Source organism: Centrocercus urophasianus, unplaced genomic scaffold (assembly GCF_019232065.1).
Source record: "Centrocercus urophasianus isolate 14NV4802_14NV808 unplaced genomic scaffold, USGS_Curo_1.0 seq_13, whole genome shotgun sequence".
NCBI lineage: Eukaryota > Metazoa > Chordata > Aves > Galliformes > Phasianidae > Centrocercus > Centrocercus urophasianus.
Window position 1 is genome coordinate 30153512 of NW_024884475.1, and position 16496 is coordinate 30170007.

Here is a 16496-nt window from a genome sequence, read left to right on the forward strand (position 1 = left end):
GGCCGCTCTCTTCCCGCCGGCCCTGCCACCCTTCGCTGCCGCGCCGCCGGCGCCGTTGTTCTGCTTTTCGCCGTCTGTGGCCGCGGCCGAGCCGCTGCCACAGCGGCGGGTGCTGTTGGACGTGAGCAGCGGGCAGTACTACCTGCTGGACGCGCCGCCGCAGCAGCCCGTCAAGCGCCGCCTCTTCGACCCCGAGAGCGGGCAATACGTGGAGGTGCCGGTGCCGCCGCCAGCCGTCGCCCCGCTGCCGCTGCCCCTGTCGCCTCTCGCCCTCAACGCCGGCGCCTTCGGGGCCGCCTACATGCTGTACCCCGGGCTGCTGCCCGCCGCCGCCGTGCTGCCCGCCAGCGCCTTGCCGCGCCCGCTCTCCCACCCGGGCAGTGAAGGCAGCGGCGCGGCCGATCCGGGCAGCCCGGCGGAGCCCGAGGGCCCCTACTACGTGCCCGGCGGGCAGGGGCCGGCGGCGCGGCGCGGAGCGGCCGATGCCAAACCTCTCGTCAGCATCACGGCGCCCGGTGGCGGCTCGCGGCTTGTGGCACCGCCCTCCTTCGACGGCACGACCATGCGGCTGGTGGTGGAGCACCGCTGAGCGCCGGTGAGTGCCTAGGGGCAGCGGCTGGGGGGGTGCGCTACCCATTAGCAGCCTGGGAAAAGGGTACACCTCTTCGATTTGCGTCGGAGGGCAAATCCAGGATCGGGCTTCTGTTGGGTTCTGCAGTACTTCTCTCCCGTTGTCGTGTTGGATCCTCCTATAAATTCAGCAGTTCTATTTGTCCTCATGACTTCACTGTCTCCACCTGGTTCTTCTCTCATTATCTGCCGGTGCTCAAAAAGCGCCTGGACGACACTCAGATGCAGCATCTGATTTTTGGGTGGTTGTGTAGAAGCAGGAATTGGACTCGATGAACCTTGTAGGTCCCTTCCAACTCCAGATGTTCTGTGATTTTGTGATTCTCACGGTTTCCTTTCTTACCCTCTTGTCTTCATCTTTCTGATCGCATCTGCGGCTTGGCTTGGGGTAGGTTTTCCTCTAACAAGAAACTGTGATATGAGAGCAGAAGCAGAACTGGCAGTTCTGTGTTTCACACAGGTCCAGATAGGAGCTGTTGATCATTTTTCACTCGGATTGCTCTCATGAGGTCGGGCCATTTGCCAGGTTGTGGCTTTGAGAATCAGTCAGATTCTGTCGCTTAGACCTGGCTTCGGCTGGTAGGAATGACACACTGAGCTGGCTGGGTCCCATTTTTTCTATCTGAATAGAAGCTTGAGCCATACTTTTTTTCCACTCCTCAGTGTCTTCCCATAAAGAATGTATCTCCCTTCCTTCTTTATTTTCTTTCTTTTCCACATCCTTTTTTGTTTTCTTTCTTTTTCACAAACCATATAACCACATCAGGGAATCACTTGGCTTGGCATCTGTCCCCTTTTGGCAGCTCAGTTCTTACCTTGATTTTCCTGCTGCCCTTCTTTCATATGGCTGCTGAAGCAAAGCCTATTTCCAAACTTGGCTTTCAGTCCAGAGTTGACTCAGATTTTATGTAGCCCTCAGCTTCACACCACCAGCAGCACTTTGGGATGCTTTCCTGAGCCAACTTTTAAGCTTTAACTTTGCAAATGCTTGCACATATATACATGCACTTGTATATATGCTTGCACATGTGGTTATGGGCTCTTTCACTTATGTGCATCGTGCTGGGTGCTGTACCTCACTTTCAAGGCCTATAAGTAAACTCTGGCACCTGCACTTCCCAGCTGTGTATAGTTACTGGTGCTACTGAAATCAGAACACTTGTCTGGCTATTCCAGACTGAGCACTGAATACATAGACGTTCCAGGCCAACATAAGCCTTTGCTTGAAAATCCCTGGTAGATGGCTTTGTAGTCTTCTAATGTACCTACACAGGGTTCCCCAGAAAGGAAATAAGGCAATGTGTGCTTCACACTCCACACACTGGGATTGGTTCTGCTGAAAATACAAGGGTGCCTGACTGTAGATTCACAGAATCACAGAATGGTTAGGGTTTGAAGGGACCTTAAAGCCTATCCTTTTCCAAACCCCTGCTGTGGGCAAGGTTGCTACCCACCTGATCAGGCTGCCCAGGGCCCCACCCAACCTGGCCTTGAACACTTTGTTTAAAATCTTGGGATGCTGCTGTTTCATCCTTGGCAGTAGTTTGGGGAAATTTATAGGAAGAATACTGTAGCAGTGAAAGACATGCTGCATACTTTTCTGGAGTAGAAACGATTGCTTGAATGTTTGTGGCAGTTCTCTAAGAATCTACTTTTTATTAATGATTGTTTTTTTCCTTACAGGGCCAAGGAATAAGGATCACTCTCCTTTATTTGAAATATGCCTGGCAACTCGGAACACTCATCCTAAAAACTGCTTCTACAGTTTTCTAATTTTTTTGCTTCATACAAAACAAGTTGTGTAAGTTTCTTGTTTCCTCAACAACAGTAAATCACTGCTTTATTTTCTGCACAATTGTTTTTGTATGGAGGCTGCTCTGCAGACTTTGTGTGTGGCTGAAAGTGGCACTGCTGCTGCTGCAGCTGTTTGTAAAACAGAGTGTGCAAATGGAGCTGTGTTTGGATTTGGATCAAAGCACAGTTTTCTCCAGGTGCTTGCAGTGGTTTGGGATTAGCCAATGTAGCCACATGGCTTTTGAATAAGAAATAAAGCACTCTGCTCTCAGCCACTGCTGCACATCACAATCATCCCCATAGGTTTTGGTGCCAATATAAGGTCAAATCTCTATTTTGTACTCTATAGTCATGCACTTTGAATTGCAAACAGAGAGAACTGTAGTGTTCAAGTCATTTGTAGTGTTTATTTTTTTGGCATGGTTCAAAAGAGATTGTGTAAATATCGGAAGATATGTTTGATTGCTTTCATTTTTTGTTTGCTTCTTTGTACTGTATTGAACATCACAAGTTGCCTTAATTATCACAGTGTTGAAATACTGGAAAGAAGATGGATGTAATATTTGTAGATCTCGGTTCTAAAGGAGAAGACAGCATTTATTTTGCTTTAAGGCTGCAATCTTTTCTGTTTCAAACTGCCACGTTGCTGATAGCCCTAGTGATTCCCGTGAGAGAAACTTCTTTGTTCCAGTTCCGTTCACGCGCAGTCATTTAACACTGTCTGCCAGGTTCACCTGAGGGCCACATCCATGCTATCTTTATTTGCTAAGAAAACAGTTCTCTTTTAAACAAGAAACTCCATGGTCACTCAAAATGCAGTGACTTGTGAGTGTGTGTCCAGTGTTGCACAGACTGATGATTTGCTGACAGCAACTACTTTTTCTCAGTAAAAAAGAATTATGAACATGCAGATGTAACTAAACTACCATGTTCCTTGCCCAAAGTTTCAGTCCAGTGAAGCCTTTTGAGAAGCCTGTAACCATAAGATCAAACCTAACTTATTTAATGTAAAAATTTCTGAAGGTGAAATGTTGAAAATTTAAAATCTAAATGCAAACCCCCAAAGCCTGTACTTAATGATTTGCCATGTGCAGGGTTTTCCTGTGCCTACTTCTAAATAATTGTCACGATAACAGGAAGAACAGAATTATTCACCAGTTTCCAAACTGGTGATGGAGAAGCATTCAAGCTATTTGTAAAGCTTTCTATTTATTTAGAATATAAACATATTTGTGTATGCATTATTCATTAGCTTTTTTTTTGCTCTTTTAAACTGAGTAAATCCTGAAAAGTTAATTTCTTCCATTCACTGTTAGAACAGAAAAGATCTGGTGGGTAGGCAGCACTGTGTGAAACATGGTGCAAATGGAATAGCACAGCTATTGCACTCTCTTGTGAAGGAGATAGATGCTCTCAGCTTTAGTGCTCATTCTGTTATTAAAAAGTGAATCTTCAGCTGAGCACTTTGTAATTTTAAGCATTTACTGGGCTTTCTATTCGTCATATTCTATCACTATGTTTTTGTGCAGAATTTAGCTATTTTCATGATCTTTCTACATGAGAACCAAGTCTTTGGCTGTACTGATTCGTTTTACCTGGCAAAGTATTTTTTAATTCATTTTATTTCATTTATTCATTTATTCATTTTTTTTCCCCAGATTGTCATTTCCACAAGTAATTTGCAAAACGCAGGAATCAGCTACAGCTGTCCTTATAGGTGTGAGATTTTGTTTGACATTGCCCTCAGGATGAGATGCACTGCATGTACACATATAGGGACTGATGTAATATGGGTCTTCTCATTTATGTCATTGTTATGGAAATCTAATTAAAAATAATATTCTGACCCTTTTTAGGAGCTTGAAGTGCCCGACTAGAACTTGTAGCATGTAATCTTAAGTTTCTGCATTTCTGTCATTTGATCTGATTACAAGCCTTAACTTTTTGCTGGGATTCTGGCTAAATGCCTCTTATGGAAAATGGGTGCTTCTTCCCTGTTCCCTTTACTCAGTAATTTTGTGCATGTTACCAGTAGACCATCAGTGTTACAGCAGTGCTTTGGACTGCAGGACAGCGCAGGTACCAGAGTAAGTTGTCCTCTGAGGCAAAGATGTGTATGGTACATTACAATATTAGCATTCGTGTTTAAAAATATTTGCGTGCTACCTTTTCTTATATCAGTGCTCAGAGTGAAGTTTCATGTTGAGGTTTACAGGACAGAGGTTTGCACACACAAACTCAGGGTTTACAGTTTTACCCAGTGTACTTGAAGGGAAAAAATGCCTAGGAAACAAGTGCCCAGGATTTCAAAATGTAGTTGTTGGAGGAAAATTTTGTATGGTTTTTTGTTGTTTTCTTTTTTTTTTTAATTATTATTATTTTAACTGCCTGTAGAGATGAAAGCAATGACATGAGGTGATACCAACAGCTACTTTATTTTCTCAGGGGAGATTTCTTCAGTAGAATGTATCACTTCTAACGTCATACAATGTTTGCTAGGTTTTGTCTGTTACCAAATGGTGCCCATGCTTGCATGGAGGGGTGGGTTTTGTAGGGAGCTGAGCTGCCCATCCCAGCCCAGCAAAGCCCTCCCACATTCTGGCTCTGGATCCCCAAGGAGATTCCTGAGGTCTTCCTGGGGCCATGATGGTTTTCAGCCTGACAGCACTATGTTTTGCTGAGCTGGGCTGGGAGCAACCAGTAACTTGCAGGGCCGAGCCCCTGGTTCTCCACACAGTGTGCACCCAGCCTGGGCTTAAGCCTGGCACACAGCAGATATTGCAGAAAAGACTGTTGGAAAAAAATCTGGGGATGTGGTGCTTCCCCAGGATAGCCAGGGGTGAGTTTCTCCTTCTGATGGAGCGATGCATAACTTCGTACCTTGGGTGAGAGGCAAGCCCTTGGTGTTGGGGCCTATAAGCTGCTTGTGTTAGATGTTTCACAGTGCAGTCGCAGCACACTGCATGTGAAATTCAACAGGGAAAGGCCTGCCCACCACTTGGGTTCCCTTTCCCTGTGGCAGAGTTCAAGGCCTGTTGCAGCCATGAGTTTTAGGTCCAGTGGGACTGGAGTGATGTGTGAATGTGGCTCCGGTCCTTCACAGCAGGGTCGGTTTCGCTTGAGTAAAGTGAAATCCCTGGTGAATGATTTAAAATGTATTTATGGGTTGTGTGTGGTTTGTTTTTTTTTTTTTTTTTTTTCTCCTGTCTGCATTCAAAGGTGCCTCTACTATTTAGTGCTGATGGCCAAAGTGTCATTCCTAATTCTCATAAATTACCATTGACTTGTCACTACCCAAGAACACCTACAGTACTTTAAAAATGCTTGTGTTTTTTCCACTTTTCTCTGTGTTGTTTTTTTTCTCCCCCACCCCTCTTTTTTTCCATTTTTTTCTTATTGTTCCCCTTCTTTTTAAGGGGATAGGTTATCAGTGTAAAGGTATTTAAAAGTGCACGTGTGAAGTAAGGACAGTGATTGCTAATAGAATGTGGGTGGTATGTCTGATGGAAGAGCAGTGAGTTATAAGGCAAACAGGAAAATGCTATGAAAGCGTTGTGTGGATAACATGGAAAAATAAAGCTGTAACTAGAGAAAAATGGACTCTGAGCTGCTTCCAATGTAGGCGACACTGTGGGAGCACACAGCTGAAGCCTGGAGCAATCCTGCTGCTGAGTGCCATGAGCCTGGGATGTTAGGGAAGCCGAGTGGCTCCGGGAATTGCACTACACGCCAGGGACACCTCGAGATGTCGGTATCGCTTGAGAACAGACTGGTTGGAACTGCCGGATACCAAAGGTTGTAGTTGAATGAGTAAGCATTTGTATTTATGGGTTTGTTTTGTTTTGTTTGAATGTTATGACAAATAAAATGTATTTTTCAGTAAAAGATACACGTCAAATGAGCCTACTTGGTCATATTTTTGCAGAGTTCCCTTTGCTGTCATGCAGAACAACTAATAGTGGCACTGTTTGTCAGAAGGTGTGAACAATAAAGAAGTTTTCAGTGCAGAGCAAATTAAAAGCCCCACGCTCAGTGTTCCTGAGCTGTCACAGTGTCTGAAGTCTAGAGTATGTAAGACGCAAATTATATCATCCTTTATACTATATTTTAATATATGCATTTTATTGTGTATTTATATCTTTATAATCTTTTTAACCATGTGCCTGAGGTAGCTAAGGGAAAGCAGATTGTCACCTTATCATTTACAAGTAATACAGTCAGGTATCTGTTAGGAATCTGCCATATCATTTCAAGACACCAAATCTGAAAGCACAGATTTGATGGTAAAACTGTGTTTTGGTGTTTCTAATTGTTCTCTCTCCCTTTCTCTGGGTTCTTTGAAATTTGCACCAGAGCCTTGTGTTCAATATAAATACCATCAGTGATGTAACTACTAATGTGTAGCTAAGGATTCTTGTATGGACATGTGGACATACAAATCAACCAAGTGAAGATGTAGACAAGAAGAACTGAGAGAAGGGGGAAACAGATTAGGGAAAGTGTAGCTCTGCAGCCATGTCTCAGCAGGAGCAGTCTGGGCAATCTTGGGCTGTCAAAGGGTGACCAGAAGAAAATCAAATGAAGTGTGGGAGCAGAACAGAGAGAAGAGATGTCAATCACCTTCAAATGAAACTGCAAAGGGGACTGGGATTGTCAACAGGAAAACCTGAGATCTGCTCGTTTACTTTTCTCTAAGAAGAGTCACTGGAGCCTGATTGTCATGCAGCTTTGTGAGGTGCTCTTCCCATCACTGCTAGTTGTGGATAATAGGTGAGTCTTTTAAGCTGAAATCTCTAATAAACAGGTCAGAAATAGGTATGTATAGGGAAATGAACTCTCACTTGTCCTCAAGGAGCCCAGTCTTGTGGCCAGTCTTCATCAACCATCAATGCCTCTTGTAGTACAAGAATCCAAATGCTTCAAATTAATCTGACAAGTCAGGTGAAATATTTCTGGTATTTACAAGGGTTGGTGAAGAAAATCTTGGAGTTTCCAAATGGTCTTCAAAACATTGCTGGTAGTGATGAGTGATGAGACCAGAAGGTAGAAATGCAGTATTTGTTGTCAGAAGGAATGGGAATCACACAGGAGGAGAAGCGGTTCCCTGATGTTAAGTCTAAACAAGCAATGCGGGGTAAAACAAGTGGTGTGTTTTGGGGGAGGGAGAAGCCTATTTCATGATTGCTATCATCTTGCATCGTCACTATAGCAAACAAGCAATTGGCTTGACAAACCCAAGCTGTATCCACCTGTTTTGTTTCTGAAGTACCTATCATCTAGTTACCAAATTAGAACCTGACAGTGGAAATCCCAATACTGCGACTGCCCTGCTTTGCCTTGACCTTACTTAGATCAGGTACACATTTCAAGTTGAAAGTGCAACCTTGCTTATTCAGAACCCCTGTTTATTTTGCTATTTTTTAACAAATTCTTCTGTCTTCTAAAGTACATGGACACCATATCATGCATTACGTGTGCTTAAATCCTAAAAATATCCATACCTGAGGGGTTTTCATTTCTTTCTGTTCTGTAATCTCTCTGTAGCCAGACAAACTGCACAAGGCGCCTTCATAAAGTAGCATGTTTCCTGGAAATCTGGGCTAAGTATTTTACGAGCTGCTGAATGTGTGTTCAGCTAGCATCATTCAGTGATAATTGATTCATTTTAATAAAATGATTGATATGATGATCATGTTCTCGCTGACAAAATAAATGGAAGATGCTGTCAGCTTGTCTGATTGCTATTCTGAGCTCACTCCTGTTTACACCTAGGCATTGGGTGTCCTCTGTTGTCAAGAAAGGAGAAATCTTACTAGCAGTTTCTTATGATCAAGTTGTTTATGATTACAAAAATCATGATGTTTGGTCTTAATATCCATGAACGATCAAATGAAATGTTGGGTTAATTCATAATAATTCCCATGGATTTAAGTAAAAACCTGAACTGCATTTCATATTCTGTTTATTTCATCATCTGGCACAGGAGAACAGGCTTCTCTTTGTTCTTACCGAATTTTTTGTTCCAACATTTCTCAGAGCCTTTTTATTATTATTTAATGGAAGAAATGGAACCTCCATCTTGGAGGAAGTCTGCCTTCCAAACCAATGATCTTCCAGTGTTGCTCTGTGCACAAGATGTTTAGGAGTGGAGGAAGAAACTGAATCCTGAAATTCAAATACTTTTTGAAGAGTATGTGAAAAATATCTTTAAAAATTATTAGTCCTTCAAGATCCCAGGGAAGAGTTTCACAGTCTCTTTTATCAAATGAGTTATTTTTGGAATTATTATTCCAATTCCTGAATTATTATTGTTTTGTTCTGTCAGTGGCTTTTTACTGGTAAGGACTGAGCATTAGCTCTTCAGTATACTTCAGCATAAAATAATCTTCAGTTGTTACCATTACCAATTATTTAAAAGTACATGTAATAGGTTGTTAAAATGTGTGTTATATATCTGCCATTTACGCTCCAGGGCTTGATAAGCATCCATAGCCTTTGCTGTGGTTATAGCCCTAAGTGTGTTTTCTCTTCAAATGCTGGATTAAGCAATGTATTAATTTCACCTTATTTTAGGGGACCATCAGTTTTGTTGTTTCTGTAGCTATGGAGCCCACGTGAGTAAACCATTGCCTTCCATTACCCAGCTGTTGGACTAAGACCCTTCTGGCATCCCCATTATGTCCAGCTGTTAGGGTCAGATAACTTCAGACACAAATGTATTGCTGCCGTACCAGGAGTAGCCACGAGGATGTTTATCACTTCTGAAAGAGTAGAACGGGCTCCATATAATTTAGCTTCGAGGGATGCAGCTAAAGGTGTAAAAGACCCCAAATTACCTTTTCAGGCTCTTCGTCCTAAGAGCTGCTTTCAGAAATGCAGATGAGCCTGCAATTTTTCAAGAAGCTGAGGGTGAGAGAGTAAATAGAAAAAATAAAACGCACAGATAAGTATGTCCAAGAGATTTAACGTATTTATGTCAAGCAGACCTGTGCATGCTCATTTGAGAGAAAGGCAAACTTGATGTTGTTGAGGCATACTTGGCCATGACTGGATTGACTTTTGTAATCAGAAAATACTTTGTCTCTGGTAAATGTTGACACGGAGATAGGTCACACCTGCCTGCTCCTCTGGGCGCAGTCAAACAGGCACCTCCAGCATGTGGTTCATCCTGCTTGGGGTCTACACCACCCTCTGGACCTGCCACCATCTTTTTGATGTGTTGTTGTGCTCTATGTGGTGGGGAATGAAATAGTTTCTATTGCACCATCAAAACCACTCCTTCCCAATGGGAGTGTATCCCACCCCAGAAGGTAACAGACAAAACCGCGAATGAAAGCAAAGCAATTTTTTTTATACTGTATTTTTTGCATGTTTTATTTATGTTTTGACTAGAGTTGTGTCAGCATGGTCAGGAAAGACAGCAAGCAACTCATCCATCCCATTTATACTTTGATTTCTGCAGGTTGGGCACTCTTGGTCTTTTACAGCATGAAAATACTTGAGATCTTTTTCTTATTCTTGTAATACGTTTTTTTTGTCACGGCAACCCATTGCTTTTTGTTTTCTTCTGGCTTCTTATTTTATTTTTTGTCATGAGCACTCACACATCTTATCCTATAAAAATTAAATCAGGTGGATACTGGGATATTCGTTCTTAATCTGCAACACTGTTGCGAATGTAAAATGTATTTTTTTTCCCCACAGTTTTTATGAAGCTGCTGCTGGAACAAACAAAAAGGCACTAACATAAGTCATTTTATTTGGATAACTTGTATGAGTAGCAGCAACTATTTTACATTCAAATATGAACAGCTTACATAGAATAAAAAGTGTTGTCTCTGCCCAGGCTTTGCTACACTATGCATTCAAAGCGGATTTCTTTCAGGACTCTTTCATTCACATAGTTCAGAATTGCCTCTGGGTGCTCGTTCTCTGAGCTACGCCTGGCTCAATTACATACAACAATGTACATTTTCAGAAGGTAACCTTGGAGAGCAGTTGGTGTCAGCTTAACTCTGCTCCTGGTGATAAGTACAGAAATTATACCATTGATTTCAATTGGAACAGAATTAAGGCAACTGTAAGTACTTTTGGAAACGTTACCACACATTTTTAATCAATTGTGTTTAACTATAGCAGTTAATTAAAAAAAAAAAAAAAAAAAAAAAAAAAAAAAAGATAAATAATAACAAGCAAATTCTGACCACTTTAAAAAAAAAATACACATTTAAAATCATGTAAATTAAAACCCATTTTGTTGTAAACAGACACTACTGAGTAACCAGGAATTCATGGTTCCATCTAGATATTAACTCTATTTCAATATCAACAAGGATTGGTCATAGGCCTAAAACACCCAAATATTTTCAAACATATTCATAAATAATCAGTCTTTACATATCATAATTTTTCTTACTGCATGTCAAAAACATGGACTTCTGCTGTACTCCCTAAAAAAAGAAAAATGAGCAATTATCTTTGCTTTTGGCACAAAAAGTACAAATAAAGAATTACCAAATTAGTCTTTATTTGCCCTACCTTTCTTTTTCTTTTTTTTCTTTTTTTTTTTTTTTACAAAAGTCTTAAATATAGTTTTTTATGTAAACACTGTGCACACACTGGGAGACTGATCCTGGCCTGTTGAAATCAATGGCAAATTTCCCATTACCTGCAGTAGTGCAAGATCAAGCTCCAAGTTAGTACGGTACATACAAGTGTAAGTCATCGACTGAGCCATGGATTCAGGACACCAAAAGCTCAAGGTGCCTGTTTCAAAACCAGCTGCTTGAGGAATCAGATGCAGTGCTGAAAACCTTCCTGCACATGTTGGAGTTTTCTTGATGGAGAGGGTATTCACAACCTTCCAACGTTTCTGCTTTCCCTCTCCTTGCAGTGTACCGTCTGCCAGAGGGTAGGCTTTCATACTTGGTCACAGAATGCCTGTGAAGATACAATGTGGTGGTCTGGCATTAGCAAATTTATGCAAAACTGTGCCCTGTAGGTGAGGCTAGAGACAAATACTTCATGCACAATGTTACACTGCCACAATGTATGGGTATAATCCAACGATGTTTTAGCATCTGTAGACTAAGACACTTAATAGATTCTTAAGATTTCCTGGACATCCTCAAGTCTGTTAATTCCTCTCAGGCTTACCACCTTTTGGATCAGAAAACACTGTATGGAAATCCTGCAGTAAATGTTATTGCCTCTAGGCAAAAGGCTCAGTAAATGTTATTGCCTCTAGGTCTTAGCAAATAGGGATTAGGAAGAGGTAGTAACCCAGGCTTCTCACATGGCAGAGCAGCTAGTACTTTTTGGCTACTGGAAGGCATCTTTCACCTTATCATCCGGTTGTTTAGATCTCAGGAAAGTTGATGCCATAACAAAATAATACAGCACACAGCAGTTACGAGGTCTCAACACATGAAGCATCTTTACTGATGCTAATAAATAGCAGATCATAAATTCAAGCTGGTTTATGGCTATGCACTTGCTCTCTCACTAGTGGAAAAGAGAACTACTGCCAGCAGTGTTTCCGGTCACCATCACAACTGATCATACTCTGGGGACCAGTGTCCTTCACATCGATTAGTTGATTTGTTAAACCAAAGTAGAAAACTGGATACAAGTGCACATTCAGGGCAAGGTCAGTTATCTTCTCAAAAGTCTTCCTGAATCCCAGAGGTGAGGGACAGGGAAGAACAGGTTAATAAGAAGTTGGTGTGCATGAGAGTCTGCATTGCACCTGCTTATGTGAGGCTGAAATTTGCCCTCTGTTGTGTATCTCCCATGGCTGCAAACACCAAAAATTCCAGATTGAGCAGCTGGTTGGAAGGACACCTCATAGATCATATCTGTTAGTTCTTACCTGAAAGGAGAGCCAACTCTGTCCATCTGCATACAGACTAAGAAGGGGTACTGTGAAAACTGCACCGTGGAGATAAAGTCTAATGCTGTTTCAATTTCCAAAGTGGTTTCCATACCAGTTTTTAGAAAGAAGGAATCCACCTCAGCATTACCAGCTACAAACATGGCTATCCTGCAAATAAATTCAGGCATTGCAATTAATTCAAAATACATCATTAAGGAGAAATTGCAAACACTCTAGCATCCCTACACTAAATCTGCCCTCAGAGGAGCCTGTTTCAGGTAAATATATATAAATTTAGAAGAGATTGGTAGGAACTGGCATTTCCCAAGTGAAGGGGAAAAGAGAACTACCAGTGTTCTCCATACGCATAACTGCTCTTTAATTTCATCTGAAAGGTCTTTTATATTTACATTATTCTCACTGTAACTACCAGAGCTGAGGAGCATGAACTTCATAGAGCTACAGCACCCACTGGGGGGTATCTCACCGGTTCTTGACATTGGTTTTGGACTCCCTGTACCACAGGCTGAACTCCATCCCTCCTGAGATGTCAATGGCCAGGCCCCCTTGGAAGTCTGCGCTTGCTCTAGGTCCGGATTGCAGCTGGAACTCCTGGAGGTGTGAGGAAGCACAGGTATATCCCTGTTACTGGCTGCAGACCTTAGTGGTTTCCATCCTGCCTTCTGTACTACTGCCAGCAGGCTCTGCTGGGAGGCCAGGTCACACAGAGCAAACTCCTCTCTGCAGCCCCAGCACTGATGCAATGTAGTGTGGCTTTTTCAGCACGCCCAAAGGTAGTATGAATTACAGCTTCAACGGCTAGTTGGCCAAGGCCATAAGTTAATGCACCTTATTTGCATTTAATGCATTTTCCATCAACCATCAAGTATGATCATATCTTCTTGAAACCTCTGTGACTGGATTGGAAACCTACCATGTGCAATCAGTTTTGAAGCAACTATAGCTCAGGGAGACAGCAGCTTACTACTTTCAAATTTTGACACACAGACAAGATTTGAAAATTCACTTTGCTTGGAAACCTAACTCGCTTTATATAGTTGTTTTGCTTCACTAAGAACTAGTGGATTAATTCACTGTTTTACAAGAGCCACTAATTCAGAAAAAGTTCATTCTGATCATGTCCCTCACATACAAGGACACTGCTTCCTCTCTGCCAGCTGGTTGTCTCTCATCCCGGATTTTGTGTGTCTGTAGCATTCCCATCACCTGAAGGCATTTGCAGGTGTGTGAATATCTAATTTCCTCCCTCTTTTTGATGTTCAGGCACCTTAAAAGTCTCTCTCCTCCTAGCTACCCAGTAGCTTAGTGGTTCCAGCTAAAGCTTTCCCAAGGTTCAAGAAAGAAGCAGGCAGACACAGTCTATCATCCAAACCCCTATAGCAGGGAGTAGCAGCTGGTGAGGCCTTATTCGATATTGAAGTTTTCCTTCCGTAATCAAGGACTTTCAGAACTGTGGTAGTTGTCATAGTTACTTTTCTTTTTAGGATAAACAATCAGTATCTTTGGAAGAACCAACTTAGTAGTCAGTTGCTGCTGAAGTGGGCTTGAGATTGAATACAGGAATGTAGTTGGCTGGCTGTTGCTTACAAATCAGTATGACCATGCTCACTGGAGACATTGCATGCTCTCATTTCTTACTTTTGCACAGGTAAAAACCATGGCTTGGGAGTATTGTCCTTCCAAAAGCAAAGGCTGTTTTTCTGCATATTGGAAGTAGGGAAAGAATACTTTCTGAGTTAATTAAAAAATCCTTGCTAGTCTGTTTAGATATGGCAATAAGCACTGCTTTATTTTACTTCTCTTTTAATAAGGATTGAATTGGTCAGTAGTTGTTAATGAGTGAGGTAGGTAACATAATACATTCTGACAGAGATGCATATGCACAGCCAGAGGAGCAGATATTTTAAAATACATTGTCAAATTGCACCTAAGAATATAAGAGTACAACTGGCTTGCAATGCTACACAACTTGAGTCTTTAAAGGCATTAAATTCCCCAGACCTTCATCTAGAGTGAAGTCAAGTTTGTCACTGAAACTAGCAATGAATCCAGGCAGCACTGTTCTTACGTTTTACTAGTTCATCTGTGTCCTAATTTAGAGGTCAGTGCTATCCTTTATCTCGTGTGCAAACCCAGGCCAGGCTGATGGGAGGTGTAAATCACAGGGACCTAGCTTTGTGCATTGGTTACAGTGGAAAATGTCACCTGAAATATTAGAATTGGTAGTTAGTTGCTGTTTAAAATGCTGATATACTTTATTTCAGTAAAAAGTTTCTTTATATTTTGTACTGATAGCTCTACTGCACAGAGACTGCTGGAAAAGGCACCTCTTTGGGACCTGGCTATCTTCCACTGCAGTCTGGCTTTTGAATGGTTTCTCTGACCTATTAATAAAGTATTTAATTTCTCTGTATCTTTGGCAAGTGTGTTGCCTAGGAGAAATATTAACACTGCTAAACTTAATGCAGGTAACTTTGGAGTCTCAAATACAGTTTTATGAGAGTTGTTTATTTTATAGAGGCAATAATAGCTTTTGGACTGTTATTCTTAGCTGTCAGACTGTGCTGTGAGAGCTAGCAATGGTTGTAAAACACTGTCTAGAATTATGTGAGAAAAGATGTTACAGACAGTGGGCAGGAGTGTAAAATCTTGGAAATCACCTCTCCATGAAGTGTGCCTACCGGGATTACTGCAGCTGTAAAGTTAAGGAGGAACTTATTTAATAGATTTTACAGCGCTGTAAATATAAATCAGTTTTGGTCTTGCTGTGCAAAATGATCCTCACAAACATCAACAGGAAGGCAGCACTTTTCTAGTATTTAGAAGTAACTTTTCTCAAAAATCATGCTGCAATGTTGCAACAACAACAAAGTATTAAATAAGTTATTTTCGAACAATTCAATGTCTCTGTTTTTAAGCTCAAGTCTTGGCTTCCAAGCCATCCTTTTACTGCTTGGTTTCAACTGCACTGTCCTTTCCTTCTGTATGTTTTTTGGCCTGTGCTGAAATCAATGCTGTGGCCAGCTGTGGCATGCTGAGTTGTGGTATCACAGAGCAAGTCCTTTTCCACATGCCTGCTTTTCATCTCTGATAGAAGATAAATCCACATTTGTCTTGGTTGCATATAGTTTATAGAGTTTGAGTTTGTAAAAAGGCTTGTATTCTGGCGAGGGTAAATGGAGGCAGTACTCAACTATCAAGAAGCTAGTTTTACTATGCCTCTCTTGCACTGTTTTTCCTCAGTTCCAGTATTACGTCATATACACTTCCAGCCTAACAGTGATTTCTGGTTCAGCTGTAGTCATGCTTAAAGGATTTGCCAGGTAGAAGCATTTCTAATGAGGCTTAACTGGGCTATATGTAACAGTCCAAACACAGTTGATGTTGATGCTGTTCTGGAATGTCAATGTTAAACCATTCTTAGAAAAACACATTATGTTTAAAGAGTTACTCAGTCCAAAGCTGTGTCCAATGGTATTTTAAAAAATTTTTGCCTTTGTGGGGCTAGAGGAAAGAACAAGTGCCTTTCTGGTTGTAAACGCTTGCTTTTAGTTGTGTCCACTGATTGAATCCTAAGAGACCTAGGCAGCAACCATGCTAGTGTCAACTGAAGGGAGAAAGAAGGGTGGGATCCTATCTAATCATGGTGCTGCCCAGAATTCCAGAGAGTCAGTGGCTGATCGAAAATGATACACTCTGATATTGCTAAAAATGGCACACAGTCCCAGCACTGATGTGCTCCAGACTTTTATGAGGTTCTCTGAAGATGAAGAGTGAACAATCTGCTAGCTGGCAGAGCTCTCAGGGTGTTCAGCCAGCTGATTCTGCCAGAGTATGTATGGAGCTTGATGCATGCAGAGCAGATGGAAAGATTTAGTTCTGTAAACACCATGCTCATATGATCATCTTTCTCATCTCTGCAGCCTGTTTGTTAAACAGGCCATGATAAAGATTCGACCCATAGTCTGTGTGTGAGATTGCTATTGGAACGAGCTTTAGTTTGACAATTTTTGCGTTATCTGGGAAGCTCTCTAGACTTATGATACCCTTGTAAAGTGGCTGAGCTGGGCTCAGGATGAGGAAAGATGTTATGTGCAGGGCATGTTTACGTGTCACTTTGATTGGAGTGGATTTTCTCTTCATCTGCTTTTGGCATTTTCTTTTGCCAAGAATTAAA

At 41.7% G+C, this 16496-nt stretch overlaps 2 protein-coding genes across 3 annotated transcripts in view; one reads left to right on the forward strand and one right to left on the reverse strand.

The window, feature by feature from the left end:
- The window catches only part of CUNH4orf54 (chromosome unknown C4orf54 homolog), a 9328-nt gene extending 3694 nt beyond the window's left edge, over positions 1 to 5634 (forward strand). Inside the window, exons 2-3 of the mRNA XM_042811876.1 lie at positions 104 to 595; positions 2314 to 5634. Of these exons, the coding sequence (XP_042667810.1) occupies positions 104 to 589 (486 nt within the window). The 3' untranslated portion in view covers positions 590 to 595; positions 2314 to 5634. The remainder of the gene's footprint in view (positions 1 to 103; positions 596 to 2313) is intronic.
- Positions 5635 to 9768: 4134 nt separating this feature from the next.
- The window catches only part of LOC122156739 (microsomal triglyceride transfer protein), a 28886-nt gene continuing 22158 nt past the window's right edge, over positions 9769 to 16496 (reverse strand). For both annotated transcript variants that reach the window (XM_042811799.1, XM_042811800.1), the window contains 3 exons: positions 12786 to 12910; positions 12296 to 12466; positions 9769 to 11364 (listed from right to left, as the gene is read on the reverse strand). In XM_042811799.1, the coding sequence (XP_042667733.1) occupies positions 11196 to 11364; positions 12296 to 12466; positions 12786 to 12910 (465 nt within the window). In that variant the 3' untranslated portion in view covers positions 9769 to 11195. The remainder of the gene's footprint in view (positions 11365 to 12295; positions 12467 to 12785; positions 12911 to 16496) is intronic.